The sequence below is a fragment of the Pseudoliparis swirei genome, chromosome 5 (genome assembly GCF_029220125.1).
Source record: "Pseudoliparis swirei isolate HS2019 ecotype Mariana Trench chromosome 5, NWPU_hadal_v1, whole genome shotgun sequence".
In the NCBI taxonomy this organism is placed as follows: Eukaryota; Metazoa; Chordata; class Actinopteri; order Perciformes; family Liparidae; genus Pseudoliparis; species Pseudoliparis swirei.
In genome coordinates this window covers 25,310,768-25,332,114 of record NC_079392.1, presented here as the reverse complement: position 1 = coordinate 25,332,114, position 21,347 = coordinate 25,310,768, and the positions used below count along the sequence as shown (strand labels likewise).

The 21,347-nt window shown below is 54.6% G+C and overlaps 1 protein-coding gene across 6 annotated transcripts; it reads right to left on the bottom strand.

Annotated features, from left to right (window-relative positions):
• Positions 1-623: 623 nt before the first annotated feature.
• Positions 624-21,048, bottom strand: prrc2c (proline-rich coiled-coil 2C). 6 transcript variants are annotated; one of them, XM_056415472.1, is made up of 34 exons: positions 20,643-21,048; positions 17,579-17,748; positions 17,281-17,452; positions 16,392-16,510; positions 15,849-15,974; positions 15,518-15,768; positions 15,360-15,433; positions 15,109-15,254; positions 14,934-15,021; positions 14,080-14,260; positions 13,372-14,008; positions 13,127-13,293; positions 12,496-12,796; positions 11,949-12,159; positions 9,397-11,871; positions 8,860-9,023; positions 8,614-8,768; positions 7,808-8,528; positions 7,616-7,698; positions 7,336-7,530; positions 6,215-6,475; positions 5,517-5,609; positions 5,298-5,399; positions 5,038-5,209; positions 4,733-4,957; positions 4,523-4,644; positions 4,263-4,435; positions 3,903-4,176; positions 3,703-3,813; positions 3,401-3,595; positions 3,076-3,176; positions 2,778-2,904; positions 2,458-2,694; positions 624-2,336 (listed from the first exon to the last, which is right to left on the bottom strand). In XM_056415472.1, exons 2-34 carry the CDS (start codon positions 17,691-17,693, stop codon positions 2,085-2,087), a joined length of 8,826 nt encoding a protein of 2,941 aa, XP_056271447.1. In that variant the 5' UTR covers positions 17,694-17,748; positions 20,643-21,048; the 3' UTR covers positions 624-2,084. The 6 variants fall into 6 exon arrangements, with proteins under 6 accessions (XP_056271447.1, XP_056271451.1, XP_056271448.1 ...); XM_056415476.1 differs by having other exon boundaries at positions 3,945-4,176; XM_056415473.1 differs by having other exon boundaries at positions 4,523-4,635.
• Positions 21,049-21,347: the final 299 nt, after the last annotated feature.

The following is a 21,347-nucleotide window of genomic DNA, read 5'->3' as shown; positions in this document are numbered from 1 at the left end:
TCTTAGACCACAGGGCAAGAGAATCAGTTGTATCCTTTTTATTTTTTTACTAGACTGGGTTTAAAAATGTCATTTGGTTTCCCCCAATAAGTGTTTCCAGAAGTTTCATGTAAACGTGCTCAGCACTGGAGCATCACGCAGGATCCAAACTTCTATTTTCTTTCTTTGCATATTAAGCCACACCCCTCAGGTGGTCTATATCTTCTAAATATGAGATATCAACTTTTTATGACTTAATATAAATGTAACATGCGTTACCTTATGATAAAAACACAGCTTGTTTAAATGTGGTACCCAAGTATGGAGTTACTCGATGTTCCTGTCCAAGTTTTAAAGAGTTGTATTGACACCTAGTGGTGAGACGGGACCGGTGCAGCATTTTAATTGAAACAACATTCAAACCAGATTGCCTTTTTATTTTAGAGGGTATGATTTAAATCTATTATATATTTATTCTTGTCGTTATTTACCTCTAGATCTTCCTCATCGGCAGGGTGTTAGATTATGTTAAAAAAAGATCTGAAGTAAAGAGGTAAAAAAGTAAAAGTACAGTTTACATTTTGTAAACCGTGTTATTTGCAAGTGTTAATTATTTTTTTAATGACTTAAAGTATAAACCAGACAACAGTATATTATTTTATTAGTTTCTGTAACCAAACCAAGAGAATGTAAATAAGACCGTACATATTTTAATACAGCGATGAAACCCCTGTACAAGTTCAACAGAAAAAAGAATCAATCCCCTCCCTCCCTCTTCCATCCTCCATGGACTCACTACTGTACATTTCTGTAGGGGCCCCCCTTGTCAACCACGACCCCCCCCGAGATGACCGCGTGGTGGGCGGAGCCAGCGGAGGTGAGGACAGAAAACGGCGCCAATTGCTCTCATCAGTAAAGACAACGAAACAATAAGTGTCCTTCGGCTTAAAAACGCGTTTGAACTTGAGGCTTTGTCTTTTCTTCTTCTCCTCCGTCATCGTGAGGGTTGACACACACACGAGTTCTCTACCATTTCAACCATCAACTCCTCTAAAATAGCCCTATCCTGCAGCTTTACTCGAGCTAAGGGCACTGAAATCAGTCAATAGCAGCAGGTCTGGGTGCTTTACAGTGACGTGTGTGTGAGCGTGTGTGTGTGTGTGCACACGTCGGTGTGTGAAGCAGTGAAGTGTGTGTGTGCATGTAGTGATCCTGTAAAGTCCAATCAAAGCTCCTCAAATCCCCCCAAAAAGGCCGTGCCGTCTTCTCTGCGTTGCTGAACCTTTGGCTAAAGACAGGAGAGTCCAGCTACGAGTGCGTGGCCCCACTCGATACCACGAACAAACCCACACACACACACCCCAACGCATCAGTAACTCAGGCGAGGAGATGAGCAGACGGCAGGAGCGAAGGTTCACTGACTTATCGATAAATCAAAAAATCATTCATTCCAATCAGCTGCTGTAATATTTTTTTTTTTCTTTCACATTTTCATCCTGGTAAAAACAAAAAACAAAAAGACACAAACTTTCGGAGTTCACGTCTCGAGACGCGGGCGCGTGGCGACGGAGCGCTGGACCGGTTACGAGATCGGGCGACAAAAAAAGTGGGCTTCGCAAAAAAAATGAGACAGTTTCGGATTCTTTAGTTTACCCACAAAAAAACACTCCTATAATATGCGTGATCCTATCTGGGTAAGAAAATAAGAAAAGAAAAATGAAATAAAAAAAGGGAAGCAGAAAGCAAGAACTATATATATGCGTATATATATACACAGTTTTTTTTAAAGAAATAAAATAAAAATGGCAAACTCAGCAGCAAATCTCATTTTCGACTCTACTCTCGTCTTTTCTACCGTCAGTCGATTTTCTGTGGAACGACTTGTGCGGCCATTTTTAAATCGGCTTCTGAGCGCGATGGAAGAATCCAACTCAAAACGCCGCCCCCTTACAGCGGTGGGGGGAGGGGAGGAGGAGGATCACGTTTGGGGGCGGGACGGCGCCTCCATCAACTCACCCCCCCCCCCCTCCAGGGCTGGGGGCTCGATCCTCTCTTCCGTTCGTACATTGTCATCTGAAGGAGGCTCCGGGTTCCCCCGCCGCTCGTTACTTGCCCTCTTCCGGCTTGACGGCCTGCGGTTTGATGGGGCCGGTCCGGACGGGCTTGGACGTGGAGCCGGGGGGTTTGTCGGGGTCCGGGCCCAACGGCGCCTGGTGGTGGTTGGGGGCGAGGGCGTCGAGGGGGGGCTTCCCGCCCTGCTCGAGCCGCGCCGCCTTGCTGAGCTGATCCGCCTTGATCTGCTGCTGCTCCGAGAAGAACTTATGGGTGGCCTGCAGCACCTCGACCCGCTGCTTCGCCTGCAGAGGAAACACGCGAGCACAAATCAGACACACACACCACTGAGAGGAGCCGACATCATCTGACCCCCCCCCCCCCCCCACCCTCCGGGAATCGTCAGATTAAACGGGGGAACCGGACCTTCAGGTCCTGCTCGGCCTTCATCGCCAGGTGCGGTGTGCCTCTGGGCGTGAGCGAGGGGACAGGCGGTCCTCGTGGAGGGTGCTGGCTGTGCTGCGGTCGGGGGTGGGGCATGAGGCCTCCGCCCACATTGGGCAACATTGGGGGCCCCATGGCAGAGCGCTGGACGCCTCCGGCGAACGAGTTGATGTGAGGAGGTCGAACCAGAGGGGACACGATGTTGGGCTGAGACAGAATCTGAAGAGGAAGAAACGGGGGCTTGACCTTTGACCTTTGACGCCGTTCTAAACACAATCCACACCCAGGGGTCGTGACTCTACCTGCGGGTTGAACTGGCCGGGGAAGTGCTGCGCCATCCTCATGCTGGCGGCGCTGGCCTGGAACTGCTTCTGGTACAGCATGCTGTTGATCTTACTGGACTGGCTGCTCGGAGACGTGGAGCTCGCTCTGCAGGAGGAAGAGGAGGCAAATCTAAATGTCACGTGACGGGTCAAACGCACCAAATACTTCGTTAACGTGGTAGAAATGACGGGTGGAACTTTTTGTAATTTACACATCATTACATTTATGAAAACAGTTCGGCCTCGCGTGGCTTTGCCGTGCGTCGACAGGCGGTACCTGTAGTGGCTGGAGGTGGGTGTGGTGCTCCTGGCGCCGATGGGGGGGGTACCGGGCTTCACATCCATCCCACCGCCGAAGAGCTTCATGTCCATGTCCATCTGCAACGCGTCAAAACAAAACATTTAAAGTGTGTCGTGAGAGTCGGACTCCAGACTTCTCAACCTCTTTCACCTAAAGGCAGATTATTTAAAATAGAGTTTTAGGACCACCGTCCCACATAAATGAGAATACAAAAGTAAGAATTACTTTTGAGCTCTTACTAGAGGAAGTCGTCTCACAACAACCCGTTAGAAACAATAATAAGAGCAGGTCTTTGCGGTACCTTGCTGGTGGGCGGCTGCATCATGCTGTGGCCGGGGTTCATGAGGCCGCGGTACGGCTGGGAGATCGGGGGCTGCCGGTTGATGTTGGGGGGCTGGACCTGAGGGGGGGTGGGGGGCAGCGCCAGGAGGGGCTGGCCTCCACCCGAGCCGTAGTTGGACAGGGACAGCTGGGAGCTGGGCATCGACACCGTCATCTAGAGAGGGAGAGAGAGAGAGAGATTAAAGACGCGGAACATTGGGCCGTTTTACACCACCGGACATTCGACCAATCGGGGCCTTTCGCGGTCACGCGCCATGTTACCTGTTGCATGGCAGAGCTGGGCGACTGGGTGTTGCTGTAGTAGCTGCTCTGGCCGTGTTGCTGCACCTGCCCCGAGTACATGTTGGAATGCTGACTCATGCCCTGTCGGGCCTGAACAGACAGAAGAGACACATCAGTCAGACGGGAAGCGTTCGTTATCGGGCTATAAATAGAAATGTCAGCGAGGCGCCGGTCAATACCATGAGGCCGAGTGGGACCGTTCCTTTGTGCAGACTGGTTACCTGCAGCAGGTGCGTGTCGATGAGCTGGGAGCCTCCCATGCCAGAGGGCTGGTTGAGCTGCGGCTCGAACAGGATGGGGATGTGCTGCGCGGAGGAGGCCTGCTGGTAGGCCAGGCCGGACTGGGGCTTGCCGAGCTCCGACGCCTGGACGCCGGCGTAGCTGTGCAGCGACGGGCCCGACAGCATCATGGATGGCTGCGACAGGCTGCTCTGCATGAACGCCTGCTGAGACCTGAGGGGGCGGGACCGGGTGAGAGGGCGGGCGGCGGGCTGGGCGACGCCGGAACAGAGTACGCGTGGAGCGGCGTCGAGAGTTACCGGTAAGGCTGCAGCGAGGAGCTGAAGAGGTCCTGCTGCTGGGAGACGGGGGGGCCGGCGCCGAGTCCCAGCTGAGCCTGGTGATGGTGCTGATGGTGCTGATGCTGATGGTGCTGGTGCTGTCCTTGCAGTGGCGCGTAGAGAGGGATGGGCATCTGCTGCACCGCCGTCGGCTGGAGAGGAAACACAAGTCCATTTACTTAAATAAATGTGTTTTTTAAAAACATTCCAGCTGCGTGCGATGAAACAGAACCTCGTACCTGCGAGATGCCGGGCTGGAAGCCCTGCTGCTGCGCCATGGAGGGAGGAGCCAAGCGAGGGTGGGGGGTGCTGAAGAGGTGGCTAGTGTCCATGTAGAAGGCCGGAATCTGAGCTGCAGAACCTCAAGAGACACGGGTTTCTAGATGAGCGATTTCATCTTTACAAACAAAACAGACGCCTAAGAAGTGGAACCAGAGTGCGCCGCTCACCTGCTGCCGACTGAGAGACGTACACCTGTGGGCTCTGCTGCTGCTGCTGCGGGGGCAGCAGGGCGGGCATGCAGCCCAGCTGGGAGAAGCTGCTGCTGCTGCTGCTGGAGGACGACGACAGGCTGCCGCCCTGCAGCTGCTGGGGCTTCACCTTGCAGATGTTCGGGGGGTCGGAGGCCGCGGTGGTCTTGGTGCCGAGGGACGACGTCGTGTAGGTGCCGGCGCCTGCGAGGGGCGGAGACGACGGCGCGGTGAATACGACGGAGGACGCCCGTTTTGACGGCGCCGCCGCGGGGTCGCGTTACCTGACAGGGAGGTGCTGGGGGTGACGGAGGCCACGGGGATCTGCGGCATGGAGGCGGAGGAGAAGGTGGAGTACGAGGACGCCCCGGGGGCGATGGGGGAGGACGAGGAGGTCACCGGCGAGTTCTTCTCCAGAAGCGGGGAGTTCTCCCACGCCTTACGGGCCGACTCCATCTGAGGAGGAGACGGACAGAGGCGAGCGCTCCGGTTACGTTTCCCCGAGAGGGCAGAACCCCGAGGCGCCGTTGCTCCCGCCACGCACCTTCAGCGTCAGGTCGACGGTGGCAGGGGAGACGGTGCTGAGGCCGGAGCTCTGCTGCAGGGTCTCTCGCCGAGGAAGGGGCAGCGAGTGAGGAAGCGCCACCTGGAAAAAAGACACCCGAAGCCTTCTAATACGTTTTTAACAGTCTTTAAACACAAAGTGTCGAGGATTAGAGCCTCGTCATCGTGGCACTGACTCAGTTATTTAAGCAGTACTCACGTTGGCCACCAAACTCTCTTCTATTTTGTTCGCTCCTGTTGGAACACTGTCGGCCAGCGAGGAGGAGGGCGTGGTGTAGTCTGTGACCGACTCCTGGGGGGGGGAGACGACGACGACGACGACAGACATTCAGTATTTATGGTAATCTGCTAAAATCCTACTCCACATGCTCTCTGTAGAGGCTTCAGTTCATCAACAGCCTGAAGGATCAACATTTAAAAAATCAGATTATTCGTTCTTAAAAACACAGATTCAAACTATTTCAACATCTATTTTTGAGCTGAACCTGTTTATCATATTAGTTTATCAAATGCTGGCCGGAGGGTGATCCCCAGGGAGCTGGGAGTTCCCGATGTCACATGACACTTATAGGAAATATCACAATGTCACATGTCTGCAGACGGCGAGTACGACTCGCCTGAGGTTAAGTCTCCAGTCTGATGTTTGTTTACATGATGCAACACTTCCTGTTCCGGCATCGATAAATCATGCCTTGCTCAGCCCGACATAACGTTACATTATAAGTAAGTTTCTTAGGGCGACTCCCATCATGCAGCGACACAGAATATTAATGTTCAGATTTTTAAAAAATCACAAATAACACTTTCTTTGACATGCATGAGGACAGCCCCGGTCCAACCATCACATCAGTAGACTAAACACCAGAACCCGGTGCTGCTCCTGTGGACGCGCCGTACCTTAGAGTTGCTGTTGTACTCGGCCGAGGGGATCGTGATCATGCCCTCGATGTCTCCTCCCAGCTCCGGCACCGCGGCGTCGATGATGGGCGGACTGGAGTCCGAGGCTCTGCTGACGCCACCGCCGCCGGCGACGCCTCCCTCCATCCCGTCGCCGTCTCCCACGCGAGCGTCTTTGGCCTTGCGGTTCTTCAGCGAGCGCTCTTTGCCGATGGGGCCGGGCTTGTACTCCTTCGTTTCCACCGGCTCCGTTTCAGGAAGCTGGAGAAGGAGGACGGATTAATAAATACAGAAACTCAGGGGTCATCCACGTGGTGACCAATGAACAGGTTCATCCACACGACCAATGAACAGGTTCATCCCCATGGTGACCAATGGAGTTCCAGGTCTTAAATCACAGTTCCATGATCAAATGTTTTGTGAAATCTCATTTTATAAATGAAAAAGTGAGAAAGTGTCGTATTTAAACTAACAATCAGAATTCCAAAGCATGGAGTATAAAACTTAAATGACACAAATGAATGAGAGACAATAGTTTAGATCAGGGGTGCTCAATACGTCGATCGCTATCGACCGGTCGATCGCGGCGACCTGCCAGTCGATCGCGGCGTAGTATGGTAGATCGCATGACATAAAAAAAATTTGGCCCGCCCCCCTGTCACTTTCACTATAGCGCCACATTACAGCAGCAGCATGTCATTTCTGTCTCTACGTGTCGCGTCTCGTGCGCCGCAGGGCTCCGACACCGGTTTGCGCGCATCAGGACGGAGCAAAGAAAAAGTCACTAGAACAGGTGAGCACACTCTCACTAGCCCCGCCCCCCCGTCGGTCGATCGCCTTGACTTGGTCACATAATAAGTAGCTCGCATGCTGAAAAAGTGTGAGCACCCCTGGTTTAGATTAAAAGAATAAACATTTACATTTTTTTTTTTGTACGCCAGCTTATATTTTGAGCGTCATTCTTTTAAAAACATTTTAATTATTTAAAACACGGCGTAAGTATAAAACATTTCCGTGACTTTTCCAAAACTTTTGAGGTTACATTATTCTCCAAGGCCTTGTGAATAAACCATGTGAACACTGCGTGACGTTTCCCCGCCCAACGGGTTCACGGCGCTTACCTTCTGCGTTTTGATCGGGCCGGCCCGCGGCTGCTTCTGCCTCTGTTCTTTGGGAGCGGGCAGCTTGTTGTCGGAGACGATTTCCATCAGCGCCGGGACTCCGTCGCTGTCGGTGCTGCCCGCTGACGACGGCGCTCCGAACTGAATGATGTCCGTGACCGGCTCCGCCCCGCCCTCCGACCCGGGCTTCGCGCCCTGAGGCGACACGGCAGACGGTTCAGCTCTCGGCATTAAAGGAACGTACGCGGAGCGATAAAGGAGAGCGACGCGGTCCACATACCTCTGCGGCGGTGCCGGTGAAGGAGGTGAGCGGTTTGCTCCAGGCGCTCACAGAAGGGGGCTGGGGGGGGTTGATCGGACCGACTGCAACACACATCACACACGTCAGACCGGAGCGCGACGATGAATTCGCTTCTGCGTCGAGGAAGCGAAACAAATGCAAGAAAAACCCAGAATCGACTGATCCACTCACGCTTCTTGACATCGGGGAGGACGGTGGAGCCCGCCGCCGCCTTGCTCTCCCACAGCTCGGTCCCCAGAGTGTCGTGCGCCGTCTGCGCGGGCGTGGGCAGCAAACCCTTTGAGGGGAAGTCGGCGGCGGCGGGGACGGAGGGCGGCGGCGGCGGCGCGGTTCCTTCGGGAGTCGGTGCGGTGGGCTGGGAGGGGGCGAGGTGAGGATGCTGGGTGGCAGAGAGGAGGGGTTGAGGTTGGGCCTGAGGTGGAGGGACCGCAGGAGGCTGAGATGGCTGGTGTTGCTGCTGTGGTTGTTGTTGCTGCTGTGGTTGTTGTTGGTGCTGCTGTTGTTGTTGTTGCTGCTGCTGTGGTTGTTGTTGCTGCTGTGGTTGTTGTTGCTGCTGTGGTTGTTGTTGCTGCTGTGGTTGTTGTTGCTGCTGCTGTTGTTGCTGTTGTTGTTGCTGCTGTGGTTGTTGCTGCTGTGGTTGTTGTTGTTGCTGCTGTGGTTGTTGTTGTTGCTGCTGCTGTTGTTGCTGTGGTTGTTGTTGATGCTGCTGCTGTTGCTGCTGCTGCGGTTGTTGTTGGTGCTGTTGTTGCTGCTGCTGTGGTTGTTGCTGCTGTGGTTGTTGTTGGTGCTGCTGTTGTTGTTGCTGTTGTGATGGCTGCTTTTTAGCAAATCTGGGTGCCAGCTTCCCTCCGCCTCCTCTGCCCTTCTCACCAGAGACTTTTTTACTCCAGTTCTGTCGGAACAGAGTCAGTCCATTAAACTACGCCTCGTCTTCATCAAAGTTTTGCATTTCTGTATTTCTACAGCCCTCCTCTCACCTGAGGAGTCTGCTCTTCCTTTTTCCGCTTCTCTTCGTCCTGCAGGCGCTTCTGTTGCTTGCGGGAGACGACCTCCGTGAAGCCGTCGTCGGTGGCGTTGGACTGGGGGTCATCTGTGGTGGTGACCTCCGGGTGGTCATCGATGATCACAACGCCTACGTGGGAGGAAAAGGGGATCGAGGCGTTTACATTTCTAGTGCAGGCTCCTGGCTCAAACGCATAGACAGAATACCCGCGTTTACTCACTGGCGTAATTGTTGAGATCAAACTGAGAGAGCGCGTTCTCTTTGGGCTTCTTGGCGGCCTGTTTGGCCTCCTCTTTGCGCCGGCCGGCCTGGTCCTTCGGGGGCCTCTGAGATGCTCCTCCTGCGCTCTGCGCTCCGCCTTCTAAGCTCTGCGGGGCCGCGGGTCTGCTCATGTCAAGAGACGCATGTCAGAGGACAGGAATGAACAAATGCAGGGTCCAAAGAGAGAGATGTAGAGAGAGAGAGAGAGAGAGAGAGGACTCAGAGGGTGTCGTGGTGAAAAGAGAGGAAATGTAAGTTGCAGCTCGAGCGTCGAGGCACCAGACAGATGAAAGGAGAAGATGTGAGCTCTGCTGTCGAGGCACAATTAAAAACGAGATCTAAAAATACAACTTCCTGCAACAATTACGGAGGAAGCACGAAACACAAACGGTTTATTGTGTGAATAAAACTTGTCTTAGTCGACTGCGCTGTTCATCGCCTCAGACAAACAAAGTAAAGGCCAAGCGCACTAAAGGCCCGATTGTCTCAAACTCACCCTTTGTGGCCGGTTTTGGCTCCGCCCCTCCTCTCCCCCTTGACTCCGGCGTAGCCGCGGGCCGGCTTGGCTCCGCTGTTGCCTCTGCGGTTCTGTCTCTCGATGGGCCTCTGACTCGAGAAGCTCCTCTTGGCGGCGGGAGCCCCCCCCTCGCGTCTGGGACTCGCCCCCCCCTCGCGTCTGGGACTCGCCCCCCCGTCGGCGGGGCTGTTGTTGGAGGTCAAAGAGCCCTGGGGGGGCGCGGGGGCCGAGGCGGCGGCCGCCGCTTCGTTGGCAGCCTCCAGCGCTCCTTTCCTTTCCTCGCGCTCTCGCCTCTCGTTGAAGTCGCTGCTCTCGGACGCCGTCTCCCACTCCTCGTTGGCTTGGTCCGAAGAGTTCTGGTTGGACAAGTCGGGGGACTTGGTACCGACCGCGGCGGCGGCGGGGCTGCCGGTGTCGGGCGAGGCCGCGTCCGTCGGAGAGGACAGGTCGGTGGCCGACGTGGCGGCCGCCACTCGAGCCGGAGCGCGAGTTCTGGACCGGGTCGGGGAGCGAGCGCTTTGGGCCGGGGCGGCTGCGGACCCTGGGAGCAGAGGGCCGGGGGGACCGGGGGCCGCTTCTCCACCGGCCAACACGGCGGCCTCCAGCTCCTTCAAGCGCCTGAACCTGGGGGGTTTGTCTTGCCTCGGGGGCCGCGCCGGTCTGGAGCGGCGAGGCCTCTCTCTGCTGCTCTGGGGAGCCACGTCTCCGAATCTCCTGCCGTCGGACCTCGGGTACCGCCGGTCGGCCGCGGGGTTGTCGTATCTCGACGTAGACTCGGCGTCCTCGGGCCTGAAGGTCTCCATGGGTTTAGAGGGCCACTGAGAAGAGGATTCTCTGGCTCCGGGCCGCCTCAGAGGGCCCGGGCGAGGGCCGCCGCGCTCCCTCGCTCCGCCCCGTCGACTGTACAGTCCTCCTCTGCCTCGCCGAGAAGGCTCTCCCTTCTGGAGGAATCCGGGCCTGGGTCTGCCGTCGTCCTCCCCTCTCGGTCCACCCCGCTCCCCCGTGTAAGGCGGTCCGAAGCCCAGCTTGTGGGGCCCCGGCCGGGCCTCCCCGGGAAGCTCTCGCCTCAGCGGGTGGGTCGGCTTGGTGCTGGGCTCGCGGTCAGACGGTCCGGTATCGCTAGCGGACTCTCTCCCGCCTTCGCTTTCAGAGTCCGTGTCTGACCCGCGGCGCCGCCTGCGCTTCGGGATGACCTCGAAGTCCGAGCTCTCGCTGCGCGTCTCGCTCTCCTCTCGGTTGCGGAAGGCGGCGGCTCCTCCGACGGTCGGCAAATCGGAGCGCGAGCGCGGCTCTCGGTAGATGAACTCCGCCCGGCTTCGACCGCGGCCCAACCTGTTCCGGCCGCTGTAAGTCCCCCGGAAGCTCCGCCCTCTGGCGTAATACTCCCCTCGGCCGCGTCCTTTGAAGTTCAAGTCGAGGGGCCACTCCCTGTCTCGCTCTGCCGCCCTCTCTCTGTCTCTCTCTCGATCCCCGTCTCCGTCTCCGTCCTTCTCCCGCTCCCTCTCGTCTCGCCGGTAGGAGCGTGGAGGCAGACTGAACTCTTTCCTCAAGGGCAGTTTGGGCTCCGGGTGTTTGTCGCTGCCGGGCGGTTTGTCCATGGGTTTCTCCTCCTGAGAGGAGGAGGCGGGAACCTGAGAGGATGAAGGCTGGGCGTCTCTGACCTTCTGATGGGCGGTCGGCGTTTCCTCGGCCTCTGCGGCGTCCCTCTTGGCCTCGCTCTGAGGTCTGGCGCCCTCGGACACGGCGGCGGCCGCGGTGGGGGGTTTGGATGACGGCTCCTTCTTGGACCGCTCCCCTCTGTCTCCTCGGTCTCCTCTCTCGTGACGCTTCTCTCGCTCTTCCCGTTGCTCTCGCTCTTCTTTCATGTCCCTGAGGACGGGCTTCTTTATTGGGCCCGACCTGCGGAGGGGTCTCTCCCCCCCGGGCCCCTCTCTGCGTCCGGCGCCCGATCTGGCGCCCCAGCGCAGCTCGGCTTTCTGCTTGCTGGTGGCCGGCAGCGGCAGCTTCTCCTGTTTGTGTAATCCGTCGGCGGGCGGCGTCGCCCTGTTGCTCGTCGCCGCGGCCTGGGGGTAGAGGTCGTTGTGGGGTTTGTCGTCCGCCGGTTCTCCCGCGTCCTGCAGCTCCAGAGACGGAGCTCCCAGGGACAGCCCGTCAAACCTGGGCTCCTCCAGCTTGATTGAGTGGCTGGAGCCCTGGGAGAACCTCCTCTGGAGCATCGCCTGACCGAGAGCCTCCACCTCCTCCCCACTGGGGAGGCCCGGCTCCTCAAGATCGAAGGCGGAGCCGACGGGGGCCCCGTCTAAGGGCCCTGATGGGTCCTCTGGGCCCTGGGTAAAGGCCGACAGGGGCTCTGCCGGGTCCTGGAAGAAGTTACTTTTATGAGAGTCCAATGCACTGTGGTCCTGGGGATACACGGCTGGGAGACCCCGGTCCAGATCCAAAGGAGAGTCAATCCTGTAGAGAAACGATGCCATTAGGCACGAGCAGGAAAAATAGTTTTCTCTTATGCCGTCAATTAGATATCGTTTTACCTCGGCTCCTTGATATCTTCCCGTCCTTTCGGAGGAGTTACGGACGGCAGCGGCTCCGACTGCGGGTACGGCTCCGAGCCCCACACCACGCGCGAGTCCGACGGCGGGCCGTGGTCACGGGCGGGGCGGCTCAGGTGGTCGAAGGAGTCGGAGCTGGAGCTCGAGTTGTCGCCGGGCTCCCGGCGCACGATCTGCTTGGGAGGCATCCGGCCTGGAGACGACAGAACGACCGAATGCACAAAATGTTTCATCACATTTTAAATGTTATGCGTCGCTGTTTTAGAGAGGACAAGGGGGAAAGCCCCGTGCTTGTTTGTAAATAATAACATGAAAAACCCTCGCCAGTTACGGCATTTGCATTTTCCACAACGCGGTCCTGCAAATATTTCAGAATAAAAGCCTCAAGAGACCCAATTAAGGGATTCTGTCCACATAAAGATCTTTCATGGCTCTTAATTTGAAATCTTGAAAAATCTATATTTTGGATGTGAATAGAATTACAAAATATAATTTGCACAGTACGACGAATGAAAGATAATAGTCATACCAGGATGAATGTTGGTGGACATGTCCATGGGCGGACGCCCCGACATCATGCGGGGGTCCATGTAGGACTGCATCATGAGCCAGCGGGGGTCAAAGCCCATGGAGGCCAGGTGCTGGTGGTGGGGGCCCAAGGGTTGATACATGGAGCGGTGCGGCTGCTGCTGCTGTTGTTGTAGTGTTGGTTGTTGTTGTTGTTGTGGCGGCGGCGCTGGAATGCCACCGCTGCCCCCGCCAACACCTGACGGAGACACGGAGCCCCCACTCTGGTGCTGCTGCTGCCATTGTTGCTGCTTCATCTGCTCCTACAAACCACCGGGGACAACGGAGAGTCACGACCCAGAAAAGATAACGTGCTTCAAAATGTATCCACTGCATCAAAAGAGCGTTGTTGTCTTTGTCGTAGCGAGAGCTCAAGGTCACGTCTGAACACCTGTGATCACTAAACGCTCCGACTGGAGGAAGTAGCAGATTACATCGCTGCCTAGCTTTTTTGAATATTCCACGGTAATACTCCGAGGTGCACTTGTACTTCTACAAAGTCAACATCTCCTCTGAGGAAAGATCTAATTAACCTCCAGCGTTCTTTTCTCAAGTTAACTTTCAAAGTATATTTGAAAAAAATCCTTCCTTACCTGCTGTCGGAGGAAACGAGGCGGGAGAGACTTCTGAAACTGTTTGGAGTAGCCCGAGGTGAGCGAGGGGCGCATGGCGGCGGCCGCTTCTCCTTCCAGCTGTGGCGGCGCCACGGGGACCTCCTCGCCACCGGGGGCGTCCAGGTGAGGCAGGTGGGGCTCGTCCACTGCGGGATGACAACACCCAACGGGCATCAGATGACTGAAAGAATGGCGGCGGGCCTTTAGAAAGAGAGCCGGCTCACCTCGGTCGTCCTCCATGCTGAAATAGTCCCGGAGAGGCGCCGCGGCCCCGTCCACCTGGCTCTCCTCCATCGGAGGGCCCGCCTCCACCGAGGGGCTCTCGCCCTCGCTCCGGGGCTCTGGAGCGTCGGCCACCGGCCTCTGGACGGGGGGGCTGGGCTGGCGAGGCAGGTGCACCTCCTCCTCCACCTCCATCTCCACACTCGGCTCCACTCGCTCCGTCTTCTCCTCGCTCTCGGGGAGAGGCGCTTCCACGATTGGTTCTTGCGATTGTGAAACTGGGATCGACGGTGCGGGACCGGCTGCGGGCGGAGGAGCCGGCGAGGCCTCTGCCTCTCGGGCGGCGGCCTCTTCTTTGGCGGCGGGCGGCTGAAGCGCGGCTTTGACCTCGTTCGCCTGCCGATATTTCTCATTGAGACGCTTCAGTTTCTCGGCGCAGCCGGCGAGCCGCTGTTCCTCCATCCGCCGCTCCTCTTCCCCCCTCCGATGCCGCGCTCGCTCCACGGCTTCAGAAACTTCTTGAGGCTTCTTGCGTTTCTGCCGCCAGGCATCGGAGTCCTCGTCGGCGCCGGGCGCCGCCGCAGCCGGCATTTTGATCACGCGCTGCGCTCCGCCGGCAGCGGCAGACCGGCTGCCCCCCTAGAGAGGAGACGCGTCAGTACAGATACTCGTCGCCTGGCTGTGAAGGGGGCGTGGCTTGTGTGACGCACATCCGGCTTCACCTGGTAGTCCTGCGGAGCCGCCGCCTTGTTGTGCTGCCCCGTGTTGCCGGGCGATGGCGCTCTGGGATCGCCGTCGACCCGGGAGATCTTGATGCCACCACGGTCCTCGGCCCCATCCTGACCGTCTGGAGGCCGAGGTCGCACGCGCTCCACTTTACCCATCCGCTCCCTGCAATGAACGGCCATACAGGTCAGAAACAACAAGGCGGGTTATTACAACAACACCCCCAGTTCACCGTCTCACGTCAACCTCGGGCTGACGCTTTAAAACCTGAAAGATAATTGGCTTTCGACAACTTCTATCATTTCTGAATACTTTTTACTTTCTATGAACTATTTATATAGACATGTCAAATTCATTGAGTATGTGAGCCGAATCATTTACTTAGTTTTAGTACAAATCATTTTTGCATGAGACACCACGGGGATTTGGATTTTTTCTTCACTCTGGAATGGACCAGCCACGCAACGCTTTGTGTAAATATATCGAACGATGAAAGACATTTTCCAATTAAATGATGTCTAAATGTTGTCCCTAAACCGTAAGACGCTGACGTGATGTCCAGCATTATTATTGCCAAAGCTGTCCTCAGGATAATGTTGCTGCAGGTGAAATTCTAATGGCACAATGATGTAACTTGATAAACCAATGATGCCTATCTCAAGGCAACAAGTCACCAACAAATATTGTTTTGTTTCACAGGATTTTCTGCAATGCTAATGAAATAAAGGCGTGCGTTTTGAAAGAATTAATGCAATTAATGTCAAATCTTTTGAGTGAAGAGGGTTTTTCGGCACAGACGCCAAATAATGAAACGCGCGTGTTGAAGAGGAGAACTCACCAGTTCTCTCTTTTCTCCTTAGCAGCTTGGTTTTCTTCATCGTCGCTGAAGTTCAGTTTCTCCGTGTAGTCGACCTCATTCTGAGCTCCTGTGTGCAGAAGGAATGAAAAGGTTAACGGGGACCTGAACTACCGGTTTGAGTTCAGCAGTGAGGCTCGTGTGAACGGGCACCGACCCGCCCAGCCCTCGTCGGTGTCCGTGTCCAGGTTGTCCAGCTCCTTGAGCTCCGTGGCGCTGATGATGGAGGGTCGGTCCGAGTCCTTGAGCAAGGCCTGGTTGTGGCCCTGCTGGGGCCGGATTGGACGAGGACCCCGGACCATCCAACGCGGACGAGAAGCAGAGGAGAGGTTGTTATGGCACCCGGTCTGGACTAACTGGCTTCTACTCAACGAGGTTTCTGAGGGACGTGTGACGATGTGAACTCACTTTGCTCCGTCCTGCGGGGGTCTGAGGTTCCCCTGCCCCGGGGCCAGAGTCATCTGAGGGTAGGCGTGGAACATCTACAAGGAGAGGAACGCAATCGTCACACGGGCTCAAGAACAGAGCGACGCGACCGCCACAGGACTACGAGGGGCGGTCCTTACGTAGGGGGGCATCATGCCCCGGAAAGAGGGGTCGAAGCTGGTCGCCACCCCAGGGAGAAAAGGCTGCTGCCCGCCGTTGACTTTGGCCTGAGGGGGGGCGGAGGGGGGCAACTGGCCGTCAGCGGCTGCGCTCTGTCCGGGCTCCTCGGCGGCACCGAGGACCGCGCCGGCCTCCTCCGGCGCCTTGCCGTCCATCTCGGGGGGCGCGGCGATTAGATTCCTGCCTCCGCCTTCACGCCAACTGCCGACATCTAAAACACGAGAAGAAAGATAATTACACTTTGACTTCCCGAACATCAGGCAAACCCCCGGTGAACGAGTGCGGCCGTACTTTGAGGTCTGAGGCTGGGGCCCGGTCCATAATGCTCCTCTTCTGGCTCCTCCCCTTTCTCCACCTCACCAGCCACCTGCAAGCTGGGAAACTCCTGTTGAAAATGGCTGCTCACGCGGGGGACACCTGGACGACACAAGCACAAAAACATGAGTGCCCAGACATCCCAATACATAAGATATACTTTATTCACTGGGGAAATGTCGATGGAATACAATACAGTGGCTTGCAGAGACGCAGCGGGGGGGGGATTAAATAAAACATTCAAAGATTTGAGAAAAAAGGAGTAAATAAACTGTGCTGCAAGCGTAAGCCGCCGGCCGTAACGGACCCTCCGTCATGAATCCAGATTGAATGCATTTAGATTAATTTCTTCCTTCGTCGTAATTGACGCGGCGATATTGGAGCGCAGCTGCTCGTCAAGATAACGCTCCGCTCGCTCCGTCGTGGTCTTTATGCACGCGAGTTCAAAATGAAGCGCCCAGACGGACCGCAGCGTGTCGGTGTCGTGCGCTCGGGGAGCGAGCGAGGAGCAGCACTTACCCTTCGGCGGCGGCGGCGTGGGCTTGCTGTTGGCCCAGGAGCGGCTGGACCCGGGAGAAGGCTCTGGTGGCGGGACCACCACGGGGGGTTTGACCGGGGGCGGCGGCGTCTCCTGTTGCCTGTGGAGCAAAAAATATATAAACATGACAGTTAAAAAAACCAACAATACAACTCTCACGAAACATGGATTACGGACTCCTTCATCTGCGGCTGTGGCTACACTCGTCTTCGCAAGGTGACGTTTGTGGTCCGATGCGCCGGAATCGGAACGGTGTTCACACATCGAGTTCCCTAAACTCTTTACAATAGACTCAACGCTATTTTGTTACTTAAACTATTTGATTTCGAAGCAGCACAAATCAGGAAATGTTGCGTTTCATCAGCAGTGAACAGGACTCCTCTCTTTCCTTTGCTCGCAGAAACTCTAGTGTGTGTGTGTGTGTATAAATATGGATACAGCGTGTTTTCTGGCAATTCAATAAACAGTCAAATGAAATTATAATCATTTGTAATACTTGATGAATAACTTTCGTACAAAATAATCAGATTTTCTAATACATTTGATGTGTTCCGATCGATGTAGATGCAGCAATTGTGTGTCGTATCAAATGTGTATCCCGATATGAATCCTTGCTCACTGCGTCCACATCTCACCGACACCTGAACGCACCGCGAGCCCGGCCACCTCTGCATGTGGCCCGGCTGTTCAGATTTCGACGCGAGTCGGATCCCATCGCCACGCGTACGATCGTGACGGTTAACGCGCCCCGACGGGATCGAACGACCAACAAAAGAGTCACCGGAGAGACGAGCGGAGCTTCCAGCTGGACATCCAGAGAAGAACGTTTAGCTTCGGTCCGTTCGTTCACCGAACGGCGTTTTTATTTACCTCTCCTCGCCTCCCTCGGGTCGAGACGCCCAGCCACTCCCGTCTTTGGGCACGATGTTGACGTTGGGGTCGTTTCCCTTGTTCTCGGCCTTCAGACTGGGCAGGTTGGCCGGAGGGGGCATGCGTCGGCTGGAGGCCACTTTGCCCAAACTTTGGAGGCCATGTCTGGTAGCTAATGGGGATGAAGAGGCATGTCACACGCAGAACAGACAGAAGCACTTAATCAGCCTTAAAGATGCTCTTGCGTCACATCGTTCCACTAGACCGCGTGCAGGGGTCGGGAGTGGGAGGGGCTTACCTGCAGTCTTCTGGGTTTCCAGAGATTTGCCCTTGTAGGTGTTGAAGAGGCTAAGGGTTGCATACTTTGTCTTGCCATCCTTTGCCTTGGTGCTTTGCCCTGACTTCTCTGACATGTCGCTGGAAACTCATTGAGTCTGGTCCTTTGGCCTCGCCCCCAGAACCAGCCTCCTGCGGACCGAGAGGCGGGAGAAGAGGGGACAAGGTGAGGGGGGTATTGGCTCTGGACATGTCTCTGAACCTCTTCAGAGTCCGGTGCTGCTTTACAGGCAGAGCGGGCATCAGAGTGAGCAGTACCGTGGTCAGAGATGCAGCATGTGGAGGGCTGCAGCTTCTTTCCCCAAGTCACACAGAGGTCATTTATTATTAACGGAGTGGTGGTGGAACAGTGTGTGTGTGTGTGTGTTGAGGGGGGGGATGGGGAGGCGACGGCTCTGATGAGCTCAGGCTACTTGGCCTTGGAACAGAGACTTAAAAAAGGAAAGTGTCAATCCAACAAACCGGCTCAAATATGGTAAAAATGCAGTGAAATGCAACGAGGGCGACTAATCTTTGAGTTAATGTACGGATCTGTAAAACTGGATTTCTCCACACAGAAACATCACATTTGGGCGGCTTTACCGACATAACGATGCGATGTTGTCGCGACACTGGGGTAAACGTGTGCCTCCATAGCAGGCGTCCATTAACGGCACATGGAGCTCATTGCAGGAGCCGATGCACGCCTCTTTAAACGAGTAACGAAGCAAACGGACACGCGGAGGCTGCTGCGCTCCGATTGGCCGGTCTGAGCGCGGCGTGGACCCCCGACCGCCGTTCCCGTAACAATCCAACCGTTCTCCTCTTCGGTGCGGCGCGCCCGATCGTTGCTTATAGACGGCGCCGCACACAGAGCGAGGCTCAACAGACCCGTCGCCGCTCCTCTGCTCCGGCGAGGCCAATGACAGAATCAACCTGCGGGGTCGGCTCAGGTGACGCGTCCAACGCACCCACGTCTTTTGTTTAAAGTGGGTCACGATCTGACGCGACGGCTCGGTCACACGATGAGCCGCGCGGTAGACGGCCTAAATGTTAAATTACGAGTGCTGAAAGTAAAAGGGGAGAGTGAAGTTGATCGTCACCATTTGTTTGTAACATGAAATACTGAATTAATCCACAGGTTCAATCAGCAGAAACATGAAGCGGAGGTTTCAAGCGGCTCCGTCTGCCGTCTCCTCCGCTACGCACCGCATTGTTGAAAAATGAGCTCAAACTAAAAGTTGTCTGAATGTCGTCTGAACTGTGGAGCTTAAGTTTGTTCTTGTAAACTTATCGTCTGGCTGCGATAAAGGAGCCCCCCCCCACCCCGAAACCAGTGGTACCCGCCGGCAGCAAATCAGAGCGACTGTTCTCCATGAACTTCACTCTGGAGTATTATTTTATTAATAATAATACTTTGAATTTATATGGCGCTTTTCTAGAAGAACATTTGAGTGTCTAGCTTTATTGGCATTTTAGTTGCGTTTTCCAGTGAAACATTATTGTGCGAAATAGTGGATTTGTCACTGTTGTTACTGCTCTGGCATTTAAATTATATTTAAAATACAAATAAGATTACAATTAACTTTGAGAGGAGTATTGATAAAATCATATGGAATACTACTCACCAGAGTTACAGCAGTAAGAATACGGTTATCATTTGAAACAAATAAACATAAAAAAATAAACTGGATCCTGGTCCTGGAACATACAAAATAAAATATATAAATACTTTACTGAAAGCGACAAGCAGACATTAAAACATCTACCAACTCGTATTCACTGTGATCCTGCGTGTTGCACGTGACTTCTTCTCACAGAAAGCATGGAAAGAAAGATGAGCACCGGGAAGCCACTTAACTTTATTGTGGTTCTCAAACACACCAGGCAATCAATACCACCGAGACGGTCTCCCCTTGGGAGACGTGGGTAATTTCATTAGGCACGGCAGAAAGTGATGGGCGGCGCGTTTCATTCATCGGACGCCCAAACGAAGAGGTGCTAAATGATTAGAAAACGCCAATTTGAAATTAGACACACGGGAGCACTTCCGGTGACTTAACGGATGTAGTGTGTGACTACCGTTTGATACCAGTCCTAGTTAAAGTCGGGTTTATTGAGCAATACAGAACTTAATAGCATCTGGTGTTTTCTTTAGATAATAGATTATCAGACTGCGTTACAGACAGGCCAATTAATAAATACTACTCCACTCAATATACGCATGCACGATATATATATAATATATATTTTAAATATATATATAGAATATTTTTTTAATATATATATATAAAAAATATAATATATATATAAAAAAATATAATATATAAAAAATATAATATATATATAATATATATTATATATATGCCAATTAGTAACCCACCAGGTTTCAGCATCTACAAAAAAAGAGCACTTAGACCTTCACACCCTCCATCCTGCCAAGCTCCGAAACGCACAGACTCACAGTAAAAATAAAGAGATGCTCTTTTAAAAAGACCGCATATGTTGGACCTGCAAGATATCGAAACCGAACAAGGAAAATGTGCACGAGACTACACCTCATGAAGAAAAGATAAAAATAAAGAATAAATCTCAGCTCCAGCCCAGTGAGCCCCATTCAGAGGACCACGAACAACGCGAATAACATGACGGTCTAATTTTCAATATTGTATTGTTCCTCTCAAAATCCACTGGCTGATGAGTCTGCAGGCCAGCCCTTCTCCAGGAAACAAACTCTATCCCGGCAGGGAGCAGAGGCCCTCTCCGCCCGGAACGCGACCGCACCGGGCTCCGAGAGACCCCTCCAGAGAGCCGGAGCTGGAGCTCCTCACACACACTCAAATACATGAGAACATTACGTTACAGTAGTTGTTTTAAGTCAGGGGAGCAGGCCGTGCAACGTTTCGCATAGTTTCGTTTCTCTCCGGTCGCCATCACTTCCCTCCCTCCCTCCCTCCCTCCTTGGTGAGCCGCAGCGTGCTAGCATCGAGCTAACGCAGCAACACAGCAGCTAACAACCTCCCCCGACATTCATCACTCGGACTCACCTGCCAAACCGCCGGTGACTTTGCGGTTTCCTTCCGGCTGTTGAGAGCGCGCGGTCCCCTACTTGAAATCCGATTTCGGGGGGGGTCCCGGTTCGCGGTGGACCCGGACGTGTGTCTGGGCCGGCGGGTTACCAAACAGCTCGGCTAGCCGCGCTCTCCCAGGCTGCTAACGACGGTTAGCTCTGCTCCGCCGCGCGCGCGGCTCCTGGTCACCAAGGGTTTCCCTTTCCCCGCTTCTTTCTTCTTCTTCTTCTTTTTTGACGTCTTCGGCGCCGTTTCAAGCCGCCGGTGTGTCCTCGTGCGCTCGGCCGTTAAAGTGGGAACCGGTGCGCGGTCGTCCCGTGACTTCGCGTCGGTATCCACGCCCGTTATATCTCGTGTCAGACCGTTTTTCCCCGGTTGGTGTGTGTGTGTGTGTGTGTGAGGCCGCGGCCTGTCGCGCAATCAAAGATGGCAGTCCGCGGTTGCCAGATTTATCGTTTCATCCCCCGCTCTCAAAAATGAACCCCCTAAAGGAGTCGGAATCGTTTTATTTTCAAATATACACGGAAAAATAAAAGTTATTTCAATGGATTTATGCTTTTACGAAGAACCATCACCTACTGAAGAACCATTTTGGAAATTGGTGCCTTAAAGAACCATTGTTGAATGAGCAACGTTTAATTGCCAAGTACGCTGAACATACAAGTAATTCGACTTGGCAAA

What these genes read in the sequence shown, in the direction of transcription:
- prrc2c (XM_056415472.1), bottom strand. Translation starts at nt 17,693, where the DNA reads ATGTCAGAGAAGTCAGGGCAAAGCACCAAGGCAAAGGATGGCAAGACA. An exon ending in CAGCATGGAGGACGACCGAG is followed by an intron (nt 13,294 to 13,371) that starts GTGAGCCGGCTC and finishes GTCATCCCGCAG; the next exon opens with TGGACGAGCCCCACCTGCCT. An exon ending in TCACCGGCACCGCCGCAGAG is followed by an intron (nt 7,531 to 7,615) that starts GTATGTGGACCG and finishes GTGTCGCCTCAG; the next exon opens with GGCGCGAAGCCCGGGTCGGA.